General features: G+C 70.1%; 1 protein-coding gene across 1 annotated transcript; it reads right to left on the bottom strand.

Annotated features, from left to right (window-relative positions):
- Window positions 1–13,398: 13,398 nt before the first annotated feature.
- Window positions 13,399–24,178, bottom strand: RNASET2 (ribonuclease T2; the record flags this gene model as incomplete). Its single annotated transcript, XM_084228788.1, has 9 exons — window positions 13,399–13,630; window positions 14,302–14,376; window positions 15,299–15,344; window positions 16,053–16,166; window positions 18,492–18,562; window positions 20,482–20,539; window positions 21,669–21,724; window positions 23,317–23,377; window positions 24,102–24,178. 9 exons carry the CDS (start codon window positions 24,176–24,178, stop codon window positions 13,472–13,474), a joined length of 717 nt encoding a protein of 238 aa, XP_084084914.1. The 3' UTR covers window positions 13,399–13,471.
- Window positions 24,179–24,241: the final 63 nt, after the last annotated feature.

The following is a 24,241-nucleotide window of genomic DNA, read 5'->3' as shown; positions in this document are numbered from 1 at the left end:
GTTACCTCCTCCTCCTGCGCGGCGGCCGCGGAGGGCTCCGAGTCCAGCAGGAGGCCGTCCTCCGCGGTCTGACAACAAAGGCACAGAGCAGGTGGGTTAGCGGGCGGGGAGGGCGCAGAGGACCGCACGCGGGGACGGGCCTGCTGTGACTCTGAGTCTCCTGCCCAGGACGGGCCGCCCGGCTACGCGCGAGGGCAGGAGAGGCCACCGATCCAGCGGGGGTGGATATGCTGCGGCTGGAACATTCGCCCTGTGGGGGGCCGTCTGCAGCCATCCTGAGTGAACAGAAGGGATCACCGTCCCGCTGGCCGCCACAGGCCACAGATGTGCCGTGCTGAGCCGCCCTGGGCCGGGAGACCATGCCGCCCTGCACCTGCAGCCCAGGCCCGATGGCGGGGGTCACGCCTTTGGGATTTGGGCAAGCTGCTCGGCCTTGTCCTCTCACATCACATTGGGGCCCTCGGGACCCTGCACCGGCCACCAGGCCCTCAGGACACGGACCCCTGACTGGCCACGCGGGGCCTCTAGACACGTAGCCCTGATTGTCCGCCCAGCGCCTCGAGGCGACCTGTCTGCTGTCTGTGGCTTCGCCCTCGGCCTCGCTGGCCTGAGACTCTAGGGAGCTAAGAGGCCTTTCCCTGTCTCGATCCCCGCAGTGTCCCGGGAGCACTCACAGCCCGGATCGCCCGGGGCCGCCTCCCGGCCCCTCGCTGTGCCCAGCGGGCTGTGGTGTCCCTGCGGACCAGTCCTGCCTTGGCCTGGCTAGACCCTCCTTCACGGAGCTTCACCCGCCGCCTCCAGCGGTGACGGCCATGCTCGGGGTGTCTGCCAGGCCCAGGGCCGCGCTAGCCAGGTGTCCGCCTTGGAAGATAAAACGGGCCCCCAGAGCATCTCCAACAGCCACAGGCCGCAGCCGGCCCGACGCGGGTCTGCGTGGGAAGCGCAGCGACTGCTGTCAAGGACTGTGTCATAGGGGGGCCCGGGGCCCGCCCAGCCAGAGGGCCGCGGGGACCTGAGCGCCGCTGGCCGCCTCTGCCCCACCCCGCCGGCCCCCAGGGCGCGGGCCTGGCACCCACGGGCGCCCTAAGGACGCAGAGGGCGGCGGGCGCGGGCAGAGCCGAGGCCCGCCCGGTGGTGCCACAGGCGCACGCGGCAGGCGCGAGGGGCCAGGTGCGTGTGGAGGCGGCGCGGGGCGGAGCCGCGGGGGGGCCCTGCAGGGCCAGGGCGGCCTGAGGGAGGAGCCGCCGCCGCGGGGGAGCCCGTCCCCCCCAGCTCGGCAGATTCGCGCCCCAGAGCGTCGAGGGCGCCGGGCCTGGCGGCTCCGCGGGCGGGGGGCTCACACGCGGGTCCGCCGGGCCGTGGCGCTGGTTCCGGCCCGGGGGAGCGGGAGGCCTGAGCGGGCACGTGGGGGCTCGCTCCGGGCTGCCCCCCCAGCCCCCCAGCCCCGCCCAGGAGGACGCGCGCTGCGCGGGGCCCCCCCCGCGCCCTGGGCTGCCCCCCGCGCGGGCCTGGGCCTGCTCCGCGGCTCCTCCCGGGGCGCTGGGCGCGGGGCGGGCGCTGGGCGCGGGGCGGGCGCTGGGCGCGGGGCGCGCGGGCCGGGCCACCTGTTGGAGGCCGCGCTGCCGCCGCCCAGCGGGAACTCGAGGGCGCCTGAGGCGTCCCGGCGCGGGGTCCTCTCCGGCCGGGCGGGGGCGGGGGGCGCCGGGCAGGCGCGGGCTCCACCGCGGCGCCCCAGGGACCCCCACCCCGCGCAGACCCGGGGCGCCCCTTCGCGTGACCCCGCCGGGCGCCGCCCTCCCTCCCGGCCGCCCCGCGCGCCCCCCTCACCTCTATGTCCATGGGCTCCACCTCGATCTTCTTCCATAGCTCCAGCAGCTGCGCGATCGGCATCGCGGAAACTTTCCCCGCGGGCCCGACGGCGGGGGGGGGTGTCGCGGCGGGGCGGGGGGGGGTGTCGCGGCGGGGCGGGGGGGGGGTGTCGCGGCGGGGCGCGGGCGGGCGGGCGGCGCAAGATGGCGGCGGCGCGGGGCGCGGGCTGCGGGCTGCGGGCCCGGCGCGGCGCGGCGAGGGCGGCTTGGGCGCGGCGGTGCCTCTGCGGAGCAGCCGCGCTCCCGCCCGCCGAGGCCTGTCCCCCGCGGGCGCCTCCCCCCCACACCCCTTTCCCTCAGCGCGGCGCGCGGGGCTGAGGCTGCCGCTGCCATGGAAACCGCGCGGCAGCCGGGGGCGGGCGGGGGCGCGGGGCGCGGGAGCCGGGTCAGTGGCGCCCCGCGGGGCCGCCCTGGGGCCGCCCGGCCCGTGCCCGCGCCGGAGTGCGCCCCGAGGCGCGGGGTGGGGGCCGGGGCCTTGGGCCGCGGCGGGAGGAGCCCCCCACACGCGCCACACCCCCCACAGCGCCGGGGTGCCAGGCCCGGGCCACCCCTGCGCCCCTGGCCGCCGGCACCTGTGCCCGCGAGCCCTGGAAAGGCCCCGGCGCCCCGCGGCTGAGGCGGCCCCGGGAGCGGCCGGGCCTCTGTCCTGCCCGCGCGCAGCCGGCCCGCGGGAGGCCAGGCCAGGCCATCGGTGACCGCCGCAGGCGCCCGGCGCGCCCGCTCCAGCCGCCGTGCGCCCCGCAGGGCCCGCGTCCCTGCGCGCCACCCCCGCCCCGCGGCCGGCGGCTTCCCCGACAGCGCCGGGAATCGGGCCCCCGCGGGGCGAGGCCCGGCCACCGCCATGAGGCCCAGACCCGTCCCGGCGGGCGCGGTCGAGCCCCGGACGAGGCTGGCGGAACCGGAGCCCCTCCGCGGGCAGGACGGGAGCCGGCTCCGGCCCCCCGCCCCCCGGGCCGGCCTCAGGCCGTCCCCGCGCCACAGGCCCTGCCCGGGGGACCGGCAGGCGGGCCGGCCTCGGCGTGGGCAGCCCGGCGCCTGCGGGCGCGGGGTCGGCCGGCCACTCGGGGTGGAGGCCGGGCGGTGTCCGAGGCCCCGCAGCTCCGGGCGTGGGCCGAGGCCAGCCCCCTCCTCCTCGGGGCCCCCCTCATGGACGCTCCCGGCTCCCCAACGCCAGCAGCGAAGAGTCTCTCACCCTCCGCCGCCCCGCAGCTCACCGGCTGGCGCCCCAACCCCTGCTCGGAGTGGCGGAGATGGACCCCCACACCCCACATCCTCCACACACCCCCACACGCCACACCCCACACCACACACGCCACATACACACCCCTACACACACACACCTCCCCAAACACACACCTACACACCCCACCACACCCCCACACCACACATCCCCACACACCCACCCCACGTACCCCACACACACACCCACACCCCACACACACTACACACACACCACGCCACATACACACCCCCTACACACACACACACCTCCCCAAACACACACCTACACACCCCACCACACCCCCACACCACACACCCCCCACCCCACATACCCCACACACACACCCCCACCCCACACACACTACACACACACACCAGGCCACATACACACCCCCTACACACACACACACCTCCCCAAACACACACCTACACACCCCACCACACCCCCACACCACACACCCCCCACCCCACATACCCCACACACACACCCCCACCCCACACACACTACACACACACACCAGGCCACATACACACCCCCTACACACACACACACCTCCCCAAACACACACCTACACACCCCACCACACCCCCACACCACACATCCCTCCCGCACCACACACCCCCCACCCCACATACCCCACACACACACCCACACCCCACACACACTACACACACACCACGCCACATACACACCCCCTACACACACACACCTCCCCAAACACACACCTACACACCCCACCACACCCCCCACACCACACATCCCGCACCACACCACACACACACCACACCCCACATCACACATCCCGCACCACACATACCCCACACACACACCCCCACCCCACACACACTACACACACACCACGCCACATACACACTCCCTACACACACACACCTCCCCAAACACACCTACACACCCCACCACACCCCCCACACCACACATCCCGCACCACACACCCCCACACACACCACACACACACCTCCCCCCACATCCCCCATACCCCCCCACACCACACACACCACACACCCCCTACACACACAAGCACACACACACACCTCCCCACACACATCACACACCTCCCCACACACCACACACATTTCACACACACACCACCCACATCTCACACATACACACCAACGTACACATCACACCACACCACACACACTGCGCACACACACTGTTCAGAAAGATGAAACATCGCAAAAGTCAACAACTGTGTTTTAATTTCCTCATCTAATTCCTCCAGAAATTAGACAATCTTGTGGAGAGACTCTGGGGGCTGACCCGCCCTCCTGGCTGGGCGTCTCGCTGACCTTGGGGGCCGCAGACACACCCGGGCCCAGGCTGAGGCCACATGCCCAGCGCGGCCCGTGACATCATCGCCAGGGCGTGTCTGCCTCAGCCCCGGGCCAGTGCGCTGGCTCCCACTTTATCTCAGCGTCCATCGGGCCGACCCCACCACACCGCACCGGCGTCAGCCCCCTGGACAGTCCTCAGCAGGCGCGGGCTCTGCGTCCCCTGAGCCTTCTTCACAGACGTCCATGTGGCACAGAGCAGGCGTCCCTTGGCACCGCGAGGAGGGCGCGGGGTCTCCAGGAGCCGAGGGTCAGTCTAGTCCAGATCCGGGCAGAGCGCGCCGGTCGGACCAGCTGAAGCACAGCCGACGCCAAACACAGCCCCGGGGCGGCGCGGGGTCTACGGGACTGCAGCCAGAACCTCCCCTGAAGCGGCCCCGGGGACCCTGACCAGCAGGACCTCGAGACCAGGGCCAGAGGCGCCGGGCCTGCCTCTCACGCTGTCACTGCCATCACTGACCTGGTCTGGCGTGAGTCCCGTCGCCAGGACCAGACCAGAAGTGACCCCAGAGTCAGGCTGAGCGGAGGAGGCCTGGAGGCAACTCCCCAGGAGGCTCTGAACAGTGACGGAGGCCTCCCCGGGACCGCCCTCGAGGGCACTTGGGTGGAGAGTCGGCTCCTGGGCTCAAAGCCACGGTGGGCGCCCCTTAGGCGCCCCTTAGCTATCAGCCACTGGGGCATGGTATTTATAGGAGCCTCCCAGATGCCCCGGGGGCCCTCATCTGCTGCTGGGGGCAGTCTTTGGGGTGATTATAGCGCTCCCACCCTGGAGCAGTAACTCCAGCACTGGGGTCCCTTCGCAGAAAGGAGGTCTGAAGGGTGCTGTGTGTTCTGTTGGGGTCGCGCGTCCTGAACAGGCTCATGGCCCCACCCCCACCCAGCGGAGAGACCCCAGACCCCCGGGCTGCAGGTCCATAATGTCACCACCACCGGTGGAGTCGGCAGCCAGGCTCGGCTCGAACCAGACTCTGGGCCTGGGGGGCCGGGTTTGTTGCCGGCCTTGAGCGCCCCTTGGGCCCAGCTCAGCGGAACCGGCGGGACGCAGTCCCCAGCTGGTCTCCCTCTTTCTCGGACTCATTCATGTTTTCATTTCCCTTTTTTGTAAATAAACCCTTCATTGGCCTTTCGTGCGTGCCTGCGGCTGGGTCTCCAAGTCTCCGCTAAGCACGCGGGGCAGGACCCGGACAGGCCACCCCATTCCATTCCAGAACAGCTGAATCGGGCTCCTTGAGAGAAGGCATCGGGGCCTGCTGCCAAGACGGGACACGCGCAGGTCCAGGCCGGGAGCCCCCACCCCGCTCCTCTGCACAGACCAGTTGTCTCCTGCCCTCGGCCTTGTCTTCTACAGCAAATGCTTTAAAAAAAAAAAAATCATTGAAAAGGGAGGAAGAAGAATGCGTGCCGCCATTAGGAGAGCAAGAACAGGATGGACGCCACCTTGGCGTGTGGCCTCGCAAGAGGAAACCGACCTCACGTGAAGTGTCTGCTAGACCAGCGGGGTGACAGGCCCACGTCTGCGTCCACATTTGAGAGGCGAAAAGAATTAATGCAGAGCAGAGAAACGGAAAACACCCTCGGGGCAAAGAACCAGCGAAACAAGAAGGTGGCCGCCCCCAGTAGGCCCCCGGGGCTCGCCCCGACTCCCCAGATGGGGAGCCTGAGATACCCTCCGGCCTCGCAGGGAAGGCCCTGGGCTCAGGCCCCACAGACAGGCCCGCAGGAGGGGTGTGGGCGGGCTGGGAGGCCCTGGGGGTGCAGGCCCTGGCCCCTGCAGCCAGAGACCGGTGGAGTGGCAGCCGCATCTGCCCCCGGCCCGGCCCGCGCCCGCGACACACACAGCCAGAGCTGAGCCCTTGCTCGCCTGCGAGCAGCCAGCACATTGCTAAGGGGCTTTTCAGGCATCTACACAAGGTGTACGTGGGCGGGGAGGGTGGGCGTGAGGCAGCCGCGTTCCTGGAAAGAGGAACCGCCACGTAGCAGTGGCCTCCTGCCCACCAGGCCCGCGCCCTCGCACGTACTGGGGCCCCGGGGCCCGCCTGGCTGCAGCCCCGTCCAAGCCTGCGTCCCCACCGTCCAGCAAGGCTGGTTCTCAGAAGTCTCTGGACAGTCTTGGCCAGATACGGGAATACGAGCCTCAGGTGCTGGGAGGGGACACGGCGCGGGGCCCCTGCACCGACTCTGGGCTGGGCCTGGGCCTGAGCCGGGCGGCCAGTCAGCCTCCCAGGGGGAATGAAAGGTCAGCTCGAGCCCGACCGCTGTGTTAACCGGGAAAGAGGCAATGCAGAAAGGAGCAGGCGTCTGAAAGCAACCGACCCTCGATGTGCGCGTGCTTGGGGGGCCTGGAGCAGAAGCCCTTTTTTTTAAGGATTTATTCATGTGTACAAGAGCTGGGGTGCAGGCCAGAGGTGGGGGTGAGAAGATTCCCCAGCGACAGAGTGGGGGACAGAACAGGCAGATCCACTGAAATCCACTGCTGAGGGGAGCAGGGGGAGGCAGGAGGGGTCTGCTGCGCCCTGTGGGTTGCTCCCTGGCCGGGGGTCGAACTCAGGCCATAGCGGTGACAGCCTGAGACTGACCCCTGGGCCCCCTGGGAGGCCCTGTCCACAGTCTCGATCTGCACAGCTGTCTGATGGAAGAAGGGGCAGTGTCCCCTCGCCAGTGGCCCAGCCCCTGAGAACGCCCCTCCCTCTCCTCCGACCCACAGCCCGGCTTGGGGTGCTGCTGGCCCCTCTGCTGAGCTCGCCCTTCTCTCCTGGCTCCTGGCTCTGCCCCTCCCCTGCGCCAGCCGGGCCCTCCCTCCGGCAGTGGCTGCGCCAGAGCTCAGCTCAGGGGACGGCCAGCCAGGTCCGCCCCCTCCCGGCTGAGCCATCTGCTTGGCTGCTCCCTCTGCCCCGCCTCTCAGCATTGTCCCTGTTTTTAATCCACTCGAAAGATTCCTCGAGGCTCACGTCTCTCATGTGGATTTTAGGGTGCGCAACCCTGCACCCCTGGCCTGGAGCTGCTCCTTCCGACCCACGGCGGCCGCCTGGCATCTCAGCGCACTCAGCCGGGGGCACTGCCACAGCGTGGCCGGGGAGAGGCAGACAAGCCCGCGTCGGGCCAGGCCACGAAGGCCTCGATTTTTGAAAATAATTTTTGGGCAGATGGTTCGTTAAAACGTAGACGACAGTGAAGTGTGAGACACACAACGAAACACACGGTGTTTTTATTTCATGTTTAAAAACTCCCTTCCCCCAGGCAGGAAGGCAGAAGCGTTTGTTTCTCCGCAAAAAAATTTCCTGAAAACGTTCGTGCCCACGACTCGGGTGTGCCGTCTGCTGCAGAGCGCGTCAGGGGGGCGGACGGGGGGCTCCGCCGTTGAGCCAAGGGAGGGGCGGGGCGGCGGGGCTCGCGGGGGAGGGGCTGCCCACCTGCCTCGAGGCAGGCCCTCCGACAGGCCCTGGAGCCCCCTCAGTCTGGGTCCCCTCAGTCTTTAGAGCAACAGCAAGTTTCCTCTTGGAGCCTGAAGGCCTTGACCGGCCTGGTGGCCAGGCCACGGGGCGCGTCTGGGCAAGCCCGCCCGTCTGTGGGGAGACCTGTCCACGCACACTCACGCGGGCCCAGGGCTCATGCACGTGGAAGCCACGCCCGAGGGCACACCCCCTTCCCCCCTAAGCAGAGACCACCCCCCCCCCCGCCATCGCAGCCGGGCACAGGCCAGGACACAGCCCAGCACTGGCTGGGCAGCTGCCCCGCCTGGACGGCTGCCCCCACCCCCAAGGCCACAGCTGGCCTCACCTTGCACGGCCATCCCCGAGCACGCTGCCCGCTACCGTGTCTGGAGGCCCCTTGCGGCGTCCCCTCCCGCCTCCAGGTCACCCCTGGAGTTGCCTCTCCTCGCCCATCTCCACAGTAGCGGCTGCTGGTGGGGGGTGGAGGCGACAGGGGTGGCCCTGCCGGCCCCGCCCCCGTCAGTGGGGTTGCTCGCAGCCGGGCGGACGGGCTGCCTGGAGGCAGACAGCGGCCCCTCTGCCGAGCCCAGACACCGCCCTCTGCTGCGCTGGGCCGCCGCCGCGCCTGGCCCACCAGACACCCAGGGGCTCAGCAGGTTGGAACAGGTGAGGGCCGGGCCCCGGTGAGGCGGGGCCGGCGTGGGGCTGGCGCCGCGCAGCGCATCGGCCAGAGGCGCCTCAGCTTCCCGCCCACCACAGCGTCCGCGAGGCCTGCAGCCACGCAGCCCGGACAGGCAGGACACGGCAGCTGTTCCTAAGGAAACCAGGGGGGTAACAGGCTGGCGCGGCACATCGGGGACTGTCAGGCCCGCAACCCGCCAAGGGCCAGTGTCCTCAAGGCAGAGGACCAGGCTGGAGGCGGCAACAAGACCAACTGCTTGTTTTTGGAACCTGTGGGTTTGGAGTGCGGGTCCTCGGGTTCCTGCTGGGAAAGGGGTCACCAGAGCCAGGGGGTCAGGGAGGAGAAGCCCCGGCAGGTGCAGGTCACGGGCAGGCAGGAGGCGGCTGCCCTGCAGGAGCGAGCGGGTGACAAGAGGCACCTGCACGGGCACGGGCGGGCAGAGGGACGGCTGCCCCGGCCAGGGCGGAGACCGCCCTGAGAGACCAGTTTTGGAGGGGTCACCCTTGAGCCCTGGGTTAGCTGCTGACTTTGGACAACCCTGCAGAACCTGAAAGGGCCCGGAGAGCCCACCGTGGGCTCCATCTCCGTGTCCTTCCCTTGGGTGTGCCCGCTTGGGTGCTGTGCTTTGTGACCCAGGCGTTGGCACAAGGATCAGTGTCCACAGCTGTGAGGATGGCTGTGCCCAGCTCTGCCACCCCAACCTCCTGTGCGGGCCGGGTGTCTGGTCTTGTGGCGCCGCCTCTTCAGTTTTCCTGTTCTTGTCTCCATCAAAGTCACAGCCCTGGGCTCCAGGCGGGACCAGTGCCCAGGCTGGCCCAGGCCGTCAGCCCGTGTGAGGGCAGGAAGGGGGCGAGGGACCTGCCACTCGAGCTCCTGCATCCACCTCGCTACACCAGCGCTGAGAAAACGCGGACATCTGCACAGCCTGGGGCTTCCTGGGGGGTCCTCTAGGTGCCCCTAGGAGGAAACCCAGCAGCAGCAGCAGCACCCCCCCCCCTCAACCCCAGGAGGGCCCCAGGGTCCACCGCGGGCTGGGCTGTGCCTGAGCAGCAACCCCCCCACCACACTGTTCTGACACTGAGTGGGGCGTCACCTGTGTCTGCACCCGGAGCGCCCAGCTCAGCCTCTGGAGAGGCTGACCCAGCAGCGGCCACCCCCACGGACCCTTCCATGCGGGGCTGCGGCCCCTAAGGTGGGCATCCTGGCTGGGCTGAGGGGCCCTCACCGTGCAGAACAAAACCGCACCCCCACCCACCCCAGGGCTCAGGACCCCTCCCTCCAAAGGCCAACTCCTGTCAGGCCCCAGGCGACCCTCGCAGCAGCGCAGTCAAGGAAACACCGGCGGGGGAGGGGTACGGGGGGCTGGGGGAGCTGGACCTGAGGGGCCTGCACTTGCACCCCGAGCTGCGTGTGTTGCAAACCAGGTCACCTCCGTGGAAAGCGCCATTAGGAACAAGCTGTTGCTGCCTGGGGCGGGAGTGGGGGGCAGAGGGGGTACCTATGTTTACGCAGCTCAGGGCTTCCTGCCCCAGGGGCTGTGCCTGGTCTCACCTTTATGCTGCCACCCCCCCAACCCCCCCAGCTGACTGGGAGCCCGGCAGGAGGGCGACAAACACCTGGCTCAGGCCTTGCAGACCCGCCTGTCGCCTGCAGGGTCTGGCTCTGCTGGGCTGGGCCGAGGCCTCTGCTGTGGCTACTTCCTGCTGGAGGCGGCTGAGTCCTCCTCACAGGCCCACAGGGAGGAGCGAGGAGCAAGGGCTGACCCCCTCCCCGCCAGCGCCCCCATCCGCCGTTTTCCCTCTGGGGGCTCGCAGACCCAGACCAGGCCGGTGGCCTCCACTAGACGCCGCTCCTGCTCCTGGATCCTGAGGGCGGCTGCAGCAGGGCCGTCGCCCACCGCTCTGCCCGCCTGCTGCTGCGGGCCGGCTCCAACTAGTCTGCTCCGGGGGCCAACCCCCTTGGGCCTGCCCGTGTCTCCCTCAAAACATCCGGGTCATCTCGACTTAAACATGGACGGCCGTGAAGGTGGGTGGCCAGGCTCTCGGCCTGTGGCCACTCTGGCTTCTCCCGCCGGCCGAGACGCGGCTGTGTTCTGGGGACCCTCCTCGCCCCCCGCCGGCCTCCTGCTTAGTGATCTTGTAAGACGTCTTCTGGAGCCTGAGTTTGGGGGTGCCTGAAGGCACCCGTGAGGTCACTTCATCTATTTCCACAAATGGAAGCTCCAGTCTCCACTGACCCGTCCAGAACTTCGCCCCTTTACAATCAAATGCAAAATAAGCCCCAAGTTAATATCTGCAGCGCCAGTGGGCCCTTCGCCTTCCTCGGGGTAAGCTGGGGTGCAGCCGGCGAGCTGAGCTTTGCTCCAGAGGCCTCATGTCCTCACTCCAGTGACTCACAACCCCGCGGGGAGGTGGCTGGGATGGGGGGAGACCCCGTCCCTGTGGGGAGGAGGCTGGGGTGGGGGAGAAGACCCCGTCCCTGCAGGGAAGCAGGAGGGGAGTGCAGACCCCATCCCTGCAGGCATCCCTGTGGAGGTGGGGGGCACTAGGGGGGCCACCCCTAAGTCTGCCTGGGGTTCTGCCTCTACTCCCGCCAGGGCCTCGGGAGTGACAGCTGCACCAGGAGCCGTGGCACCCTGGCGTCCTGCAACTAAGCCCGTCCACGCGCCTGCCCACGATGCCCCACTGCGCCTTGGGGGGGCAGGGAGAGAGGCGCAGCCAGGAGCCCCTGGACCCCGGCCCTACCCCGGCCTCTCGCTGCGCCTCAAGCAGCCCGCCGCCCCCTGGACTGTAGCGGCTCCCGGGCCTCGGCTGGGCTGGGCTGACCCACGAGAGGATGCGTGATTCGGAAACTAGTTAACTACATTCTCCCTCGTGTCTCTCAGGCTCATCTCACTGAAGCGCCACCGAAGGCCTCACATACCAGAGTGCCTCAATGTGTGGATGGCAGAACCTGTTTCAAGCAGGGAGGTTTGGGGGTTCTGGGGTACCCCCTTGCTTTGTAACCACCCCAGCATCCCCCTGAGCACCAGCAGTGCTGCAGTGGATGCCAGGAGTGCGGGGTTCACGGCGTCGTGATCCGTGGACGCCCAAGACTGCGGCGGCTGCCACAGGGCGCGGCCCCTTTGGCTCTCCAAGTAGATCCGTGCTGCTGCCACAGCCCACCAGCGGCCACCCCACGGCCGCGTTAGGGGCTCCTTCCGGCAGCCGTGCGGGGCTCGACCCGGGCGAGGCTGCATCTGCGGCAGTTTTGACCTGAATCTCTCCCAAGCGACAACAGACACTGAGTGTTCGAGTGCAAACCTGCCCCCCGCACCCCTGCTGCCTCACGAGCGACCCGCAGGGGCTGGACCCTGGCCAGCAGGCCCCTAATCCTGGCCCCTCCCCAGCCAAGCTCAGGCCTCGCCTCCTGCAGGCTCACGAGGGCCGGCAGCCCGTTCCTGCTGCTGTGGCTGGCGGTGCTGCCAGATGTGGTAAAACATTTTTAAAGGTGTCATCGCAGCCTCACGAAGAGCCAGGGCTGGGACTTGAACGGCCCGCTGCTCACAGGCGGGGCCGCCCCCGCGGGGCTCTGCGCAGGGGTGCCAGCATCGTGGGGGGGAAGACAGGCCTTCATGCCGCCACATGGGCCTCCTCCCAAGCTTAGCAGCTGCTGCAGGGAGGTCGTGGCCACACGGACCAGGACTGCAGGCTGCGCCTCGGCTGCTGGCCTCCCACCTGCCCCTCTCCTTCCTGGTGTTGCCGGTGGGGTGGACAGAGGCCTGTGGGGTGGGGGCAGCAGTTTGGCTACGTATGGATGAGCTGGTCAGCACTGAGCCTATGGATGATGGGGGCGGCTGGGGCAGTGGACAGGAAGGCAGGGTGGCCACCTCCCAGCCTGTGTGGACTTGGGAGGGGCGGTGTGCCTGGAAGCCGCCCCCAGGAGTCCAGGCAGGTGGCACCTTCTGCGGACACAGCTGGTGACCTGGCATCACTCGAGGTCCCTCCCATGCCGGCAGAGGCCAGCAGCCTCGGACCCAGAAGGGCAAGTGGACAGGCCCCAGGGAGGCCCAGGCAGCCACCGGCACGTCTCCCGAGACAACAGATGCGTGTCCTTGGAGAAGGGAGGGGGGCCGGGCAGCTGGGCCAGCAGGAGACAGACGGCCCTGTGGCCCTCACCTGCATCCCAGACTCCCGCCTTGAGAGGCCAAAGCGCCCCGTGGAGCCCACGACGCTGGCATCTCCCTGGCCCTGGAGCCACCGGCCAGCAAGGACACGGGACACCCTGGTAGCGGACGGGCCGAGAAGACGTCCTTACATAGAGGGCTGCTCTGAAAATCCCGGCTGTTCTTCGTAGGCGCTGACCACCATGGGCGGTGAGCTCCAGCTCAAGTGTGTCAACTGGAATCTGACCTGGTCAAGAAACGTGGGTCGTGTCTTAGTTTCTGCAGCTAGCAAAATTCAAGAGGGGCCGAGACCGGGCAGAACCGCGTTCAAAGGAGGTTTGGAGACCGAGAAGGCCCTGCTCCCTCCCCAGGCCGAGGTGTCCTGTGTCGCCACGAGGTCCTGGGCGGCAGCGAGCTGATCCTCGGGCAGCGGCGGGACAGGCACCTGCACACCGGCCACAGGCCCAGGCCGCCAGGCCACCCCGGCACGGGGAATGAGGACCATCAGCCCCCAAGGGGAGAGGCCCTCGGCACCTGACCCCATCCAGCAGCAGCGCAGAGGGACCCCCACCGGATGCTGGCCTCCCCGCCCGGCCGGCTGTGTTTCCAAGACACCAGAGAGCAAAGGAAAGGACACCCACGAGCTTTATTCCAGCCACAGAGCGGCTGCAGGGCGAGGGGCGTCCCCACCGAGGCCGCGCGGGAGACAGCGAAGGACAGGCGACGGGGCGTCCATTGGGGCAGCTTCCCGACCGGGCATCGGGGCAGGCTCTCAGGGTGGGGGGTAGAAGACGGGGCCGTCCTTGCAGACCTCCAGGCCGGGCCCCAGGGCCCGCAGCGTCCCTGGGGCCCCCGGCTCCGTGCAGTTCCGCAGGCGCAGGTCCTTGGTGAGGCAGAGCTCGATCTGACCAATGGTCTGCACGTCCTCGCCCTGCAGGACAGACAACAGGCTCGGCGCCGGCAGCCCCTCGGCGCCAACACCACCCGGCCCCAGGACGATGCGGCCCCTGCCGGGCCGGCCCCTCCATCCCACGGCCTCAGGACCGTGGTGCCTGTGGGAGTGGCGGCCTGGCCTGGGCTCCCTGCGCCGCTGGCGCCCCAACGCAACGTGCAGAGCACACAGGCGCCCTGGGGAGCCCAGGCCTGTGCGGGAACGGCCGGACGCGCCCGCTGCTGCGAACCACGCCAGCAGCTGAGAGGACACTACAGCCGAGCGGGCCGATGGCTGGGCTGACGACCGAAGCCTGGGGGGGACGCAGGGGAGGGGCTCATGGGGGCTGGGGGTGGCAACGCCCCCGCGGGTGAGAGCCCACACCCTGTCAGGTACGGCGCGGGAGCGACCGTCACCTCCGTGGAAACACATCCAGTGAAACGGGATCACCACAGCTGGCGGCACCTGGCTCAGTGCGGACGCCCAGAGGTGCTGACCAGGGAAGCCTGTGGCGCCGACCCAGCCCCCTGCCCGGCTCCTGCAGCCCCGGTGGGGGAGAGGGGGTGGCGGGCAGAGCGCCAGACAGGCCGAGCACTCAGTGCACACGCTCCGCCGGAGACGCCGCACGGGCACCGGCCTTCTCAACAGGCGGGGGGGCGGGGCTGCCTGACCTGCTGGGCCGGGAGGCACTGGATCTTGGGCTCGACGCCGTACACGCCGGCAAGGGCGTCCTGGATGTCGGCAACCTGGAAGGACGGCGCGTCAGGAAAGCCTCCGGCTCTGCGGGCTCGGCACGAGTGCAGGGTCACACCCTCAGCACAAGCGACAGCGGGGCAGGCCCTGCGCACACCCGGGGTGGCGCCCGCGAGCCCCTGCATGGGCCCCGCCCTTGCCTGCCCCCAGGCCCGAGGTGATGTGCCCCGCAGAGGTGACCCCGGCACTGCGGCCGCGGCGACCAGGCCCGAAGGCACACAGGACACCGCGCCTTGTCCAGCTGAGCGTGAGTCCAGCGCGGGCTGGGGTGGGGGGACACACTCCGGCTCGCCAGGCCCCACCCACCTCCTGGCTCCTGCTGCCGTCACACGCGCGCATCAGACCCGGGTTTGTGTCACTAACGGCACAAGAGTCCAGCTCCCCTCCCTCCCGGCGGCGGGGCAGCGGGGCCAAGGAGACCGGAGCCCTTTACTCCCAGACGCCCCGGCCGGCGGCTGGCTAGCGCCCCGGGGCCCAGGCCTGCCGGAAGCAGAACCAGCGCCAGGGGCCCGAGAGGACCCTGCACGGCGGGGCCAGGTGAGTGACCTGGGCCGGGGCGGCAGCTGGGCTTGGGCCGCCCTGCACAGCCCTGCAGGGCCGCCGCGCCGCGCCCAGGCGCCAGCTTCCCGTGAAACAGAGCAGCTCACCCACACACGGGACGGCTCCTCCCAGAGCACGTTTTAAACCTGAACGTGTTCCAGACCACACGGTCCACGCCAGGAACACGTCTGACCACGGACGCGCAGCCGAGCGCTGGCTGGCGTGGCCTTCGGTTCCTTCTCAACACGGGGCGGGGGAGGAACTTCGGTACCATTTACTGAGACACCAGGAGGGGCTCGTGGGGTCCCTTGAAACCCCAACCGTGGCTGCGGAGAGCAGACGGGCTCTGGGCACGACGCAGGAGGCGAGACCCACCTGGTAGTAGTTGGTGGACGGCTTTATCCCCAGTTTCTGGAGCATGCTGGGAGGAAACCGGAAAGCATTAGCCGCTTCCCTCTAGCGCGGCTCAAACACCCCCTCAGAGCGAAGGTGAGGATGGCCTTAGAGTGCTCACGTCTGTGCCTTTGGCAAAAGGCTCATTAGCCCCCTTGGGCCGGGGCCTGCGGGCGCCCCGCTGCCACAACCCACTGGAGGGCACACACACGGCCACGGTTTGCCAGGCCGCTCAAACACAGCATCAACTCTGGGCGCGTATTCCGGAAAACCACTTGGCCAAACCTTTAACTGTCAATGCTGGGTCTTGGGGACACGGCCCAGAGGGAGCAGGAGGACCCCCCCCCATCAGATGACGAGGCTGTCACGGCTGTGCGCCCCTCCTGGGGGCATCAGTGGCCTGGGCCTTTCCAGAGAGCCAGAGCAGCAGTGAGATGCGGGGGACGCAGTCCTGCATGCCTGGAGATGGCCCAGACCCGAGGAACCTGCCCCTCGCCTTGGCCCAGGCTCGTTCCCCCACCCCCCGGACCGCCCGCCATCTGGGGTGCCAGGAGAGGTGGCCCCGGCTCCCCACCTGCTGTGTTTTGACCAGAGCATTGGGGAAGGGGACGCGCATCTGCCCCAGCTGCGGGGGCCAGAGTGCAGGAGCGGGTCTGTGCCAGGCACAGGGTCCCGGGGCGGTCAGCGGGGCCCATCCACTGGGGGAAGCCGGCGAGGGGGTGGCCCCAGCGCCCACCTGTTGAGGGCCAGCGCCTTGAACAGGTCCAGGCTCTTGCCGAAGTACTTCCTCTCGGAGTTGAGGGCGTCCAGCTGGGCGGCGCAGGTCCCGTGCTTGTCCCACTCGTGTTTCCTGGAGGAACGTCCCGAAGTCCCTCAGGGGTGGCGGAGCAGCTCCCCGGGTGCCCACCAGGCTGGGCCGGGTCTGCACGGTGGTCAGGCCCACGGGAGGAGCGGCATTCTCTCCCAACAGCCCCCGCGGCCCCACAGTCCAAGTCACAGGGACAATCGACAGACCCCAGCAGAGGAAGCTGACTGGGGACTCATGGCCGCCAGGCTGGGCCGGGATTCAGGACAAACACCCGTGTCTAAGGAAGCAGCGAGCGCAGCCCCCGGCCGCAGCCCCCCGCCCCGCCAGACCCCAGGGCCCGCGGCTCTCGCCCCGCAGAGTCTGCAGGGAGACCGACTCCTCCGCCTCCCAGCCCACTTCGTCGGCGCCACAGGGCGAGACCGTCGTCCCTGGTGGAACTGGGGAAGCCGAGGCGGGGGCGGGGCTGCCGGAGCACCTCCCGTGGACACAGCCAGGCGGCCCGGAGCCCGGACCAAGCCCGGACCAAGCGTCAGCCGGCGCCGCGCCCCCTCCCGCCGCAGACGCAGGGAGGACGCACAGGCAGGTGCCCAGCCCTCCAGGGGCCGGTTCTCAGCAGCCGCCAGCACCACCAAGCCCCAGAGCGCCCGGCTGGGGCAGAGCAAGGACACGCCCGGGCCCGAGGCCCCAAGCACCAAGCCTGCTACCCGCCGCCAGCCCAGCTCTGCGCAGGGGCGGGCGCTGTCCAGCTCGCTGGGGAAGGCCGGGAGTCAGAGCCGCCTTGCTCCCTGCTCGACGGGAGCGGGCAGTCCAGGGCCTTCTGCCCGAGCCGTGGCTGAAGCACTCGGGGGAGCAGGAAACGCCTCTCGTCACGCTCAGTGCGTGTCAGCTGCTATTTCTGGAGCCAGCGGAAGCCAGCGCTGGTGGCGAGAATACGCTGAGGCATCGGCGTCCTTCAAAGCTCTGACCACCACCCCCGCCCCAGAGGCCCTCACCCCCGAAGACCAGGTCGCCGTCCCCACCACCGCTGCCCCCAAGCAGGGCTGGTGTGGCCACCCCAACCCCGCCCGGGGCCACAAGGCCAGTGTGCTGGGCCCGGGGCCCCCACCCCAAGGGACAGAGCCCACCCCGGGACTCCCTCCCCCAAGGGACACAGCCCACCCCGGGACTCCCTCCCCGAAGGGACACAGCCCACCCTGGTTCCCCCACAAGAACCCAAACCAGAGCCCTGCTTGGCGGAGGCCGCACACACCGCACCCGGCAGGCTGATGGGCAGGGACTTGCCCTGGACCGTCCGCAGCAGCACGTGACGCCGGCCCGCAGCCCGCGTGCCTAGCTCTCGGGGGTCGGAGGCGGGGCTGGGACAGACCCCTCGCCTTGACAAAGTCGGGGTGGAGGCTGGGCCCCGGCGGCGCGCCACAACCCCACAGGCAGCGGAGCGGCCCAGCTCTGGGTGAGGCCGCCCGAGGACACCCCGGCCCTCCCGGTCCGCGGGCGAGTGTGACTCCACCTGCAGGGACACCTGGCACGGCTGAGCCCTGCCCGCCAAGTCCCCAGGGACACTCGGGTGCGTGTCCGAGCCCAGCGCAGGGCCCCCCCGGGAGCCACTGCTGACTGCGCAGCTGCAGGCGTCTACGGACACCGAGCGCTCAGGGCCCGGGCGACCCCCACGCCTCCTCCCCGACCCCAGGGCCGCTGCCCGTCTGAGCGGGCCCGGCGAGCACAGGCCTGGCTGCCCGGCGAGCACCGAGCGTCTCTGCAGACGCTGCAGCCGTCAACCAGGACCGCGGACGCCAGGCTCTCGCGCTGCGCCCGGCCTCCGGGGAAGCCCCACGGCCTCGCTTGGGCTTGAGGAGCTTTTTCTACACTTTTTCCTGAAAATTCTGCACAAAATATTTCCAGGTCACAGTCACCTTTTTTGAAATAAAATCCAGTTACAGGCCTAGAAACCACGACACGGAGGGGGGGGGAGGGGGGGGAGGGGGGGGAGGGGGGAGGGGGGAGGGGGGAGGGGGGGAGGGAGGGAGGGGGGAGGGGGGAGGGGGGGAGGGGGGAGGGGGGGAGGGAGGGAGGGGGGAGGGGGGAGGGGGGGAGGGGGGTGTCCCCACCCTCAGCTAAGACCACGTGAGTAAAGGAGGGTCGCCTCCGCCTCCCCCAAGGTGTTTCACCCGGGCAGGCTTGAGCGACCCCGCCCTCTGACCGCGCCCCAGCTTCCCAGACTCGGCGCTTGGGCTTGACCCCCGACAGGAAACTTGTGCCAGGCGAGAAGGCATCCAGGTTAACAGCCTATTAACCTCACCTGCGTCCCCCACACTGCCTGGTCCCCGGGGGGCTCGGGAACTGCTCGCCCGGCCCCGCCCGCAGACTCACCAGAAGTGGCTGCTGTTGGGGGAGGCGTGGATCACGTCGGGCCAGTAGGTCTTGAGCTCGGGCAGCAGGTCCTGCACGGACAGAAAAGCACGTGTCCCCCAGCACTGCCCACCCCCCATGCTCTGTGCCCCCCGCCCCCACCGCCTGTCTTCCCAGCTCTCTCCCGGGACAGTGCTGGCTGCTCCTCGTCCCTGGGCGCCAGGGCTGGGCCCCGTTCCCCCGCACCCCATGGGAGCAGGTGTTTCCAGATGCTTTCCCGGCTCAGATTTGACATTGGGGCACAGGGGGGCTCCCTGCAGACATGGCGCTGCCCCTCCCCCCTCCCCCAGGGGACAGAGCGGGACCCCTGCGCCCAGGCAGCTGGGGGTCTGGTCTTACCCCCACCAGCCCTCAGGAGGGGTGGGGGACGCCGGGGCGATGGCCCCGCCAGGACACTTGTCTGGCACAGACGCCACTAGGCACAGGGCTAAGAACGGCCCGCCAGGGAGGACCCCTCTGGCGCTCTGCCTGGTCCTGCTCCCAGGTCAGCATTGTCCACCTGCACGGGTCATGCCCACATCATCTCCAGCCCAGACCTCACTCCAGGCACTCCGGCCACCGTGTCCAGAGCCAGCCCCCGCCACACCCCTGTAGCCCTGGGCCTAAACGGGGCACGGCAGCCTGGCCACGCAGGCCAGCCCAGGCCAGAGTTTTGCTGGCTAGTCCCCTGCTGGCCAGGCTGCCCCGCTCCCACCCCCCCTGGAATGCAGCTCCCAGCCCCGCACCGAGGGCAACGGGCCCAGCTCAGGGCTGCTGTCCCAACTAACAGCCTCACTGTAGGTGCCGCGCAAGCCAGGCGGGCAGGGCCGCTGCTGGCCCTACTCCCCACCGCCGGCCCCCCACGGGCCTGGCAAAGCGCAGGCGCTCAACACCCCAACTGCTGCCTGCAGGCCTGGACCCTGAGCAATTCCTGGGCCGGCCCTGCCTCTTGGGGGCGGCAGCGAGTCTGGGAGGAATGAGACCCCCCAGGCTCCGGGAGGCCTGAGGGCTGCGAGGACCCGGCGGACACCGCAGATCTCCGAAAGGAGAAACGGTTCTGTTTATGGACCAGAAGCCACCGCCTCATCCTGTGGGGGACACGCGTTCCTCTAATGGGGACCCCAGAAGAGGGGGCGCCAGATCACTGCCCTGCCCAAGGGTGGGCGGCGCGGAGCAGGGAGAGGCTGGAGACGGGGAGGAGGCGGCGGGACGGGGCAGGAGGAGCCGGGGAGGACCGGAGCAGAGACTCGGGCAGAAGCTGCGCTGGCGCCCGGTGCTGGCGGGTGGGAGCAGACAGGGGAGTCCCGGGGGAGGGAACGCGGAGCTTTGATCCTGAGTCTGACTTTGCTCTTCTCCCCCAGGCTTGTCCGGCTGTTGCTGACCCCGTCCTGTGGGTCCCCACCAGGAGGGGCCTCAGACGGGGGCAGCTCTCGGGCCTCAGAGGCCCTGCGTGGGCAGCCCTGCCTGTCCGGGCGCTGGCCGCGAGGGGACGGGCGGCTCCGGGAGTTTGATTTGGAAACTTGACGCTGTCCCGCCTCTGCCGCGCGCCAGCTGCAGTGACGCCCCTTCCCGCGAAGGGCTGACGCGCTGGGGGGTGATCCGTGCTGGCGTGGCCGGCGGCACAACTATTTAGAGTGAGCAGGTTTGGGGTTCTGGGGTGCCCCTCCCCCTGCCATGAACCCACTGTTCTGGCAGAACCATATTCCACCCGTTTTCAGGGAAAGCCCGTGATCTCGTGGGCCCTGCCTGCAAATCCAGGCACTCGTCACCCTGGCACCGCAGGCTGGGGGCACCGAGCCAGCGGGCGGGGCAAGCCCCCCTCCCCACGTGCTTTCCAGTTAAGGGCGGGGGAGGGGACGGGGACCAAGGCCAGTTTAGAGCAGCGAACACTGGAGGGGTCAGCGCGCCCCATCCCCACCAGAGCAGGGCACGGAGGGCGTGGGGGGCGGCGGGCAGAGCCCGGGGTCCTTACCTTAATCTCGTTGAAATTGAAGTGCCACGACCGATTACACGACTCCGCCTTGTCGGGCCTCGGAGGAAGGGGGACGCGGTCAGTCTCGGCTGGGAGGGCGTCCGGGGGGAACCCTGGGCAGAGCCTCAGCGCACGCCTAGGCCGGAGCCTCGTGTCCCCGCCGAGCCGGTTCGCGTGGCCGCCCCACCTGGGCCTCCGCACGGCCACCTCCCAGGGAGCCGCTGGCTGTGGCCGTGGCTCACGGCACCTGGGAGAGGCCCGGGAAGGACGGTGCCCCCACAAAGGCGGCCTCCACACCTGAGGCCGACGCGGCCCCGCCTGCTCCCCATGAAGCTGATTCCCCTCAGCCTCCCTGGACCTGCTCCTCCCGCCACCGTCACGCGGACACGCTGGCTGGCTGCTGCGCGAGGAGGAGCGCGGCTCACCGGGCAGCAGAGTCCTGCCTCGCGCACCTGCGCCGCGCCCCGCCCCACAGCGTGTCCAGGACATGCTGATGGCTCCCGCCCAGTGGGCTCAGAGGGAAGGGGGTGGACGCCGAGGGGGCCCGGACCTCTGCAACCCCGGGAGGGCGCACCAGCGGGGGCGCCTGCGCCCTCCTGCCCGCCCCACAAGGCGGCTGGAGCCGTTCCCTCTAGCTGGCCAAAGATTGAGAGGCGCTCGCGGCCCTGCCCCGTGGTCCCCTGCCCCCAGCTCCGGGTGAGCACAGGACACTGGGGAGGCCCCGGGTGACGTCCCCTGGGGCGGGCAGCACTGCGCTGTCACAGCTGAAGCGAGCCTGGAGAACGCCGGCTGCAGCCAGCACCCAGGGAGCCGGAGGCCACAGCGGGGTGGGGCGCGTGCAGGCCGGCCCCGGCCCCAGCTTACCCTGCCCCCGAGGCGCGCAGGGCCGGGCAGGGCGAGCCCCCGGACGGGCGAGCAACAGCACATGCCACAGAACAAGCCCAGCAGGCCGGCCAGGGCGCGGACCGTGTCCTGTCTCCGGGGAAACACTGAGTCCAGGCATCCCGCGTGCGCCCTGACTCTGCAGAGTCAACCGGACACAGCCCAGCCGCGTGACCAGCAGAACCGCAGAGCCGAGGTCACGTGAGGAAACTCGTGGAGTCCAGGACCCGGCTGCCGCCTGCCCACGGCGTCGCCCCAGAGACACAGCCCGGGCCGGAGCGGCCAGGGGGCCAGCGGGCGCTCACCACAGGCCGTGGATGGTCCAGTAGTCGGGAGGGTGGTGACAGTCGTTCCGGGGCTCCTGGGGAGCAAAGACGCAGCGTGACCGGCCGGCTACCGAGAGTGTGAGCGGCCGCCCTGACCCGGCGCAGGACCGTACCACAGGGCACCCGCGAGCCGGGGCGCCCAGGCTTCTGCAACCCCCAGAGCCAAAGGGCTGCTCTTGCTTTTCCGCGCCTGCGAGTTGAGTCAGTCGGGCGACAGGAGCAGCGTCCTCACCAGGCAGCTGGGAGGAAGCACCTGGGAACAGGACCCACGCGCACCCTGCTGGCCACACCCCTCAGGCACCTGCAGAGTCCTAGCCCAGCCCACAGCCCGCCCAGTGGGGTGCCCAGGGGCCCATGCCCCACGGAGATGGCTCGGGAGGGTACCCCCAAGCACCTGCAGCTGCCACCACCCTCCCACCCAGCGCTGCTTCCCCGGCAGACGGCCGGGCAGGTGGGCCGGCCCCACCTTTCTCTTTGATGCCTGTGTGGGCCGACAGCTCCTTTCATGCCGCGTCGGGAAATTAGGGGGCCTGGTGTGGCGCCCACAGGACGCCCAGCCAGGAGCCAGGACGGCCAAGCCTAGGGTTACACCAGGTCACCCCAGATGCCACAGCTCCACCGTCCAGGGGTGGGTCACCTCCCAGGGTGCAGGCAGATGAAGGGCAAGGCTGGGAGCTGGAGACCAAGGCTCTGCCCTAGGCCCACATGCATGGGGGACCCCCAGACACCTTGCCCTCATGCCAGACACCCCAGGGAGGGTCTAACCCCCCAATGATGAGAGTCCTCCAGGGTTTGCGCTTGTTCTTGTCTTCCTAAAGCCTCAGGGCGGGAACAAGGCCCTGCATATCTGCCTACCAGCTCGGGCAGCTTCTGGCCTGTGACCCAGCAAAGCGCGGGGAGTCCTGGAGCCACTCGTCCAGGGCCCCCCATGACCTCCCAGCTCTGGAAAAACCGTGGGGAACCAGACGCCTCCCTACAAAACCGCTGCCGGCTGAGGCAACCCCAGCCCCCCCCTCAGGAGCCCCCCACCCAGGAGCCCCTGGCAAGGACGGCACCAGAGGCCCACAGGCAAGAGGCCCAGGGAGGGGCGGGCAGTGGGGGCGGCAGGGCCCTCAGGCCACCCCGCCCCCGCACTCCCAGCTGCTTCCACGCGGGAGAAGCCACGTGCAGAATTCGCAGCTCGAAACTCCAGAAACACCCAGAGCCGGGGCCACAAGGGCGCTGGCGGAGCCCAGGGAACGGGTGCCGGGGGCCGCAGGATGCCCCCCCCAGTGGCTCGGCAGGCTCGGGTCAGGGCGGAGCCCAGACACCCTCACAGGACTCGGGGAGCAGCGAGGGAGCAAGCCGAGGCCTGGGGGGGACCTGCGTGCTCACCCCGAGCTGACTGAGGCAGGGTCTGGGAGGCCGTGGCCCGGTTAGGACACAGCCCCAGGGTGGCCAAGGACCCCCGCAGCACCGTGCCCCCCAGAACCTCTGGGGGGCTCACCTGCTGACGTGACGACCGCCCTCCAGAGCCGTGAGGGGGTCCTGCGAGGCCCGAGGGGGCTGGGCGCGTGAGGCTGGGCAGGGAGGGCCCGGGACCCACGGTGGCGCGGGCATGACGGCATCGCGGGGCCGGCGGACTCACCTTGCAGACCGTCACCGGCCAGTGGTGGACCATGATCAGCTTCTTCCACTCGTGGCCGTCTCTGTGGGCGACAGGGAGCTGAGCTCTCGAGACCCCGCCGCGCCGTCACACAAGAGTCAGCGCCTTGCCCGGACTCTCCACCGCCAACACCTGCCCTCGCTGGGCAGCGGGGTACTGGGGGGCGGGGGGGCACAGGGAGCTTCAGGGCCCCCCCCCAGGGGAAGCCGGCAGAAGCCCACGGCCCACTGCGCGTGGACAGCGGCAGGCCCCGGCCGGCGCGTCCCGGGCGGCCACGGGTGCTCCCGACGGCTCCGGGCGCGGCCTCCCCAGGGGCTGACCCTCCCCGGCAGGAGACGGGACCCTCGGGGACAGGCCGCGCCCCTGCCCTCCGGACAGCGGCTGGGGGGACCCCTCAGGAAGGAGACGCACCCCAGCGGGACCCACGCCCGACACAGCCCCCGAAGCCTGAGCCCGGCAGAGGGGGGGGGGCACCTGCCAGCGGGGGCGCTGGGGCGCCGGGAGGCGGCCGCGGGAGGGTGGGGTGCGCGGGGCGCCCCGCGCCTCCCCGTCGACGGGCCGCCGGCCCGGGCGCCCCCCACACGGCGCGCAGAGGGGGGGCGCGGCAGCGACGGGGGCGCCCCAGAGCCCGGGCCGCCGCCGGGAAGGGCCTGAAAGAGGAACTCCCCCCCCCCCCCCCGGCCCCCGCGGCGGCTTCGGGACCCAAAGGAGGCGCCGCCCGCCCGCCCGCCCGCCCGGCCCGGCCCGGCCCGGCCCGCGGGACCCACCTGCTCCGGGGGGCGCGCGCGCCGCACACGCAGCTCGCGGCCAGGCACAGCGCGGCCAGCAGCGCGGGGGCCCGCATGGCGGAGGGGGGGGGGTGGGGGGCAGGCGCAGCGCGCGGACGTCCGGCACCTGGCGGCCCGCG

Source organism: Talpa europaea (assembly GCF_964194135.1).
Source record: "Talpa europaea genome assembly, chromosome: 2".
In the NCBI taxonomy this organism is placed as follows: domain Eukaryota; kingdom Metazoa; phylum Chordata; class Mammalia; order Eulipotyphla; family Talpidae; genus Talpa; species Talpa europaea.
This window is presented reverse-complemented; position numbering and strand designations above follow the sequence as displayed.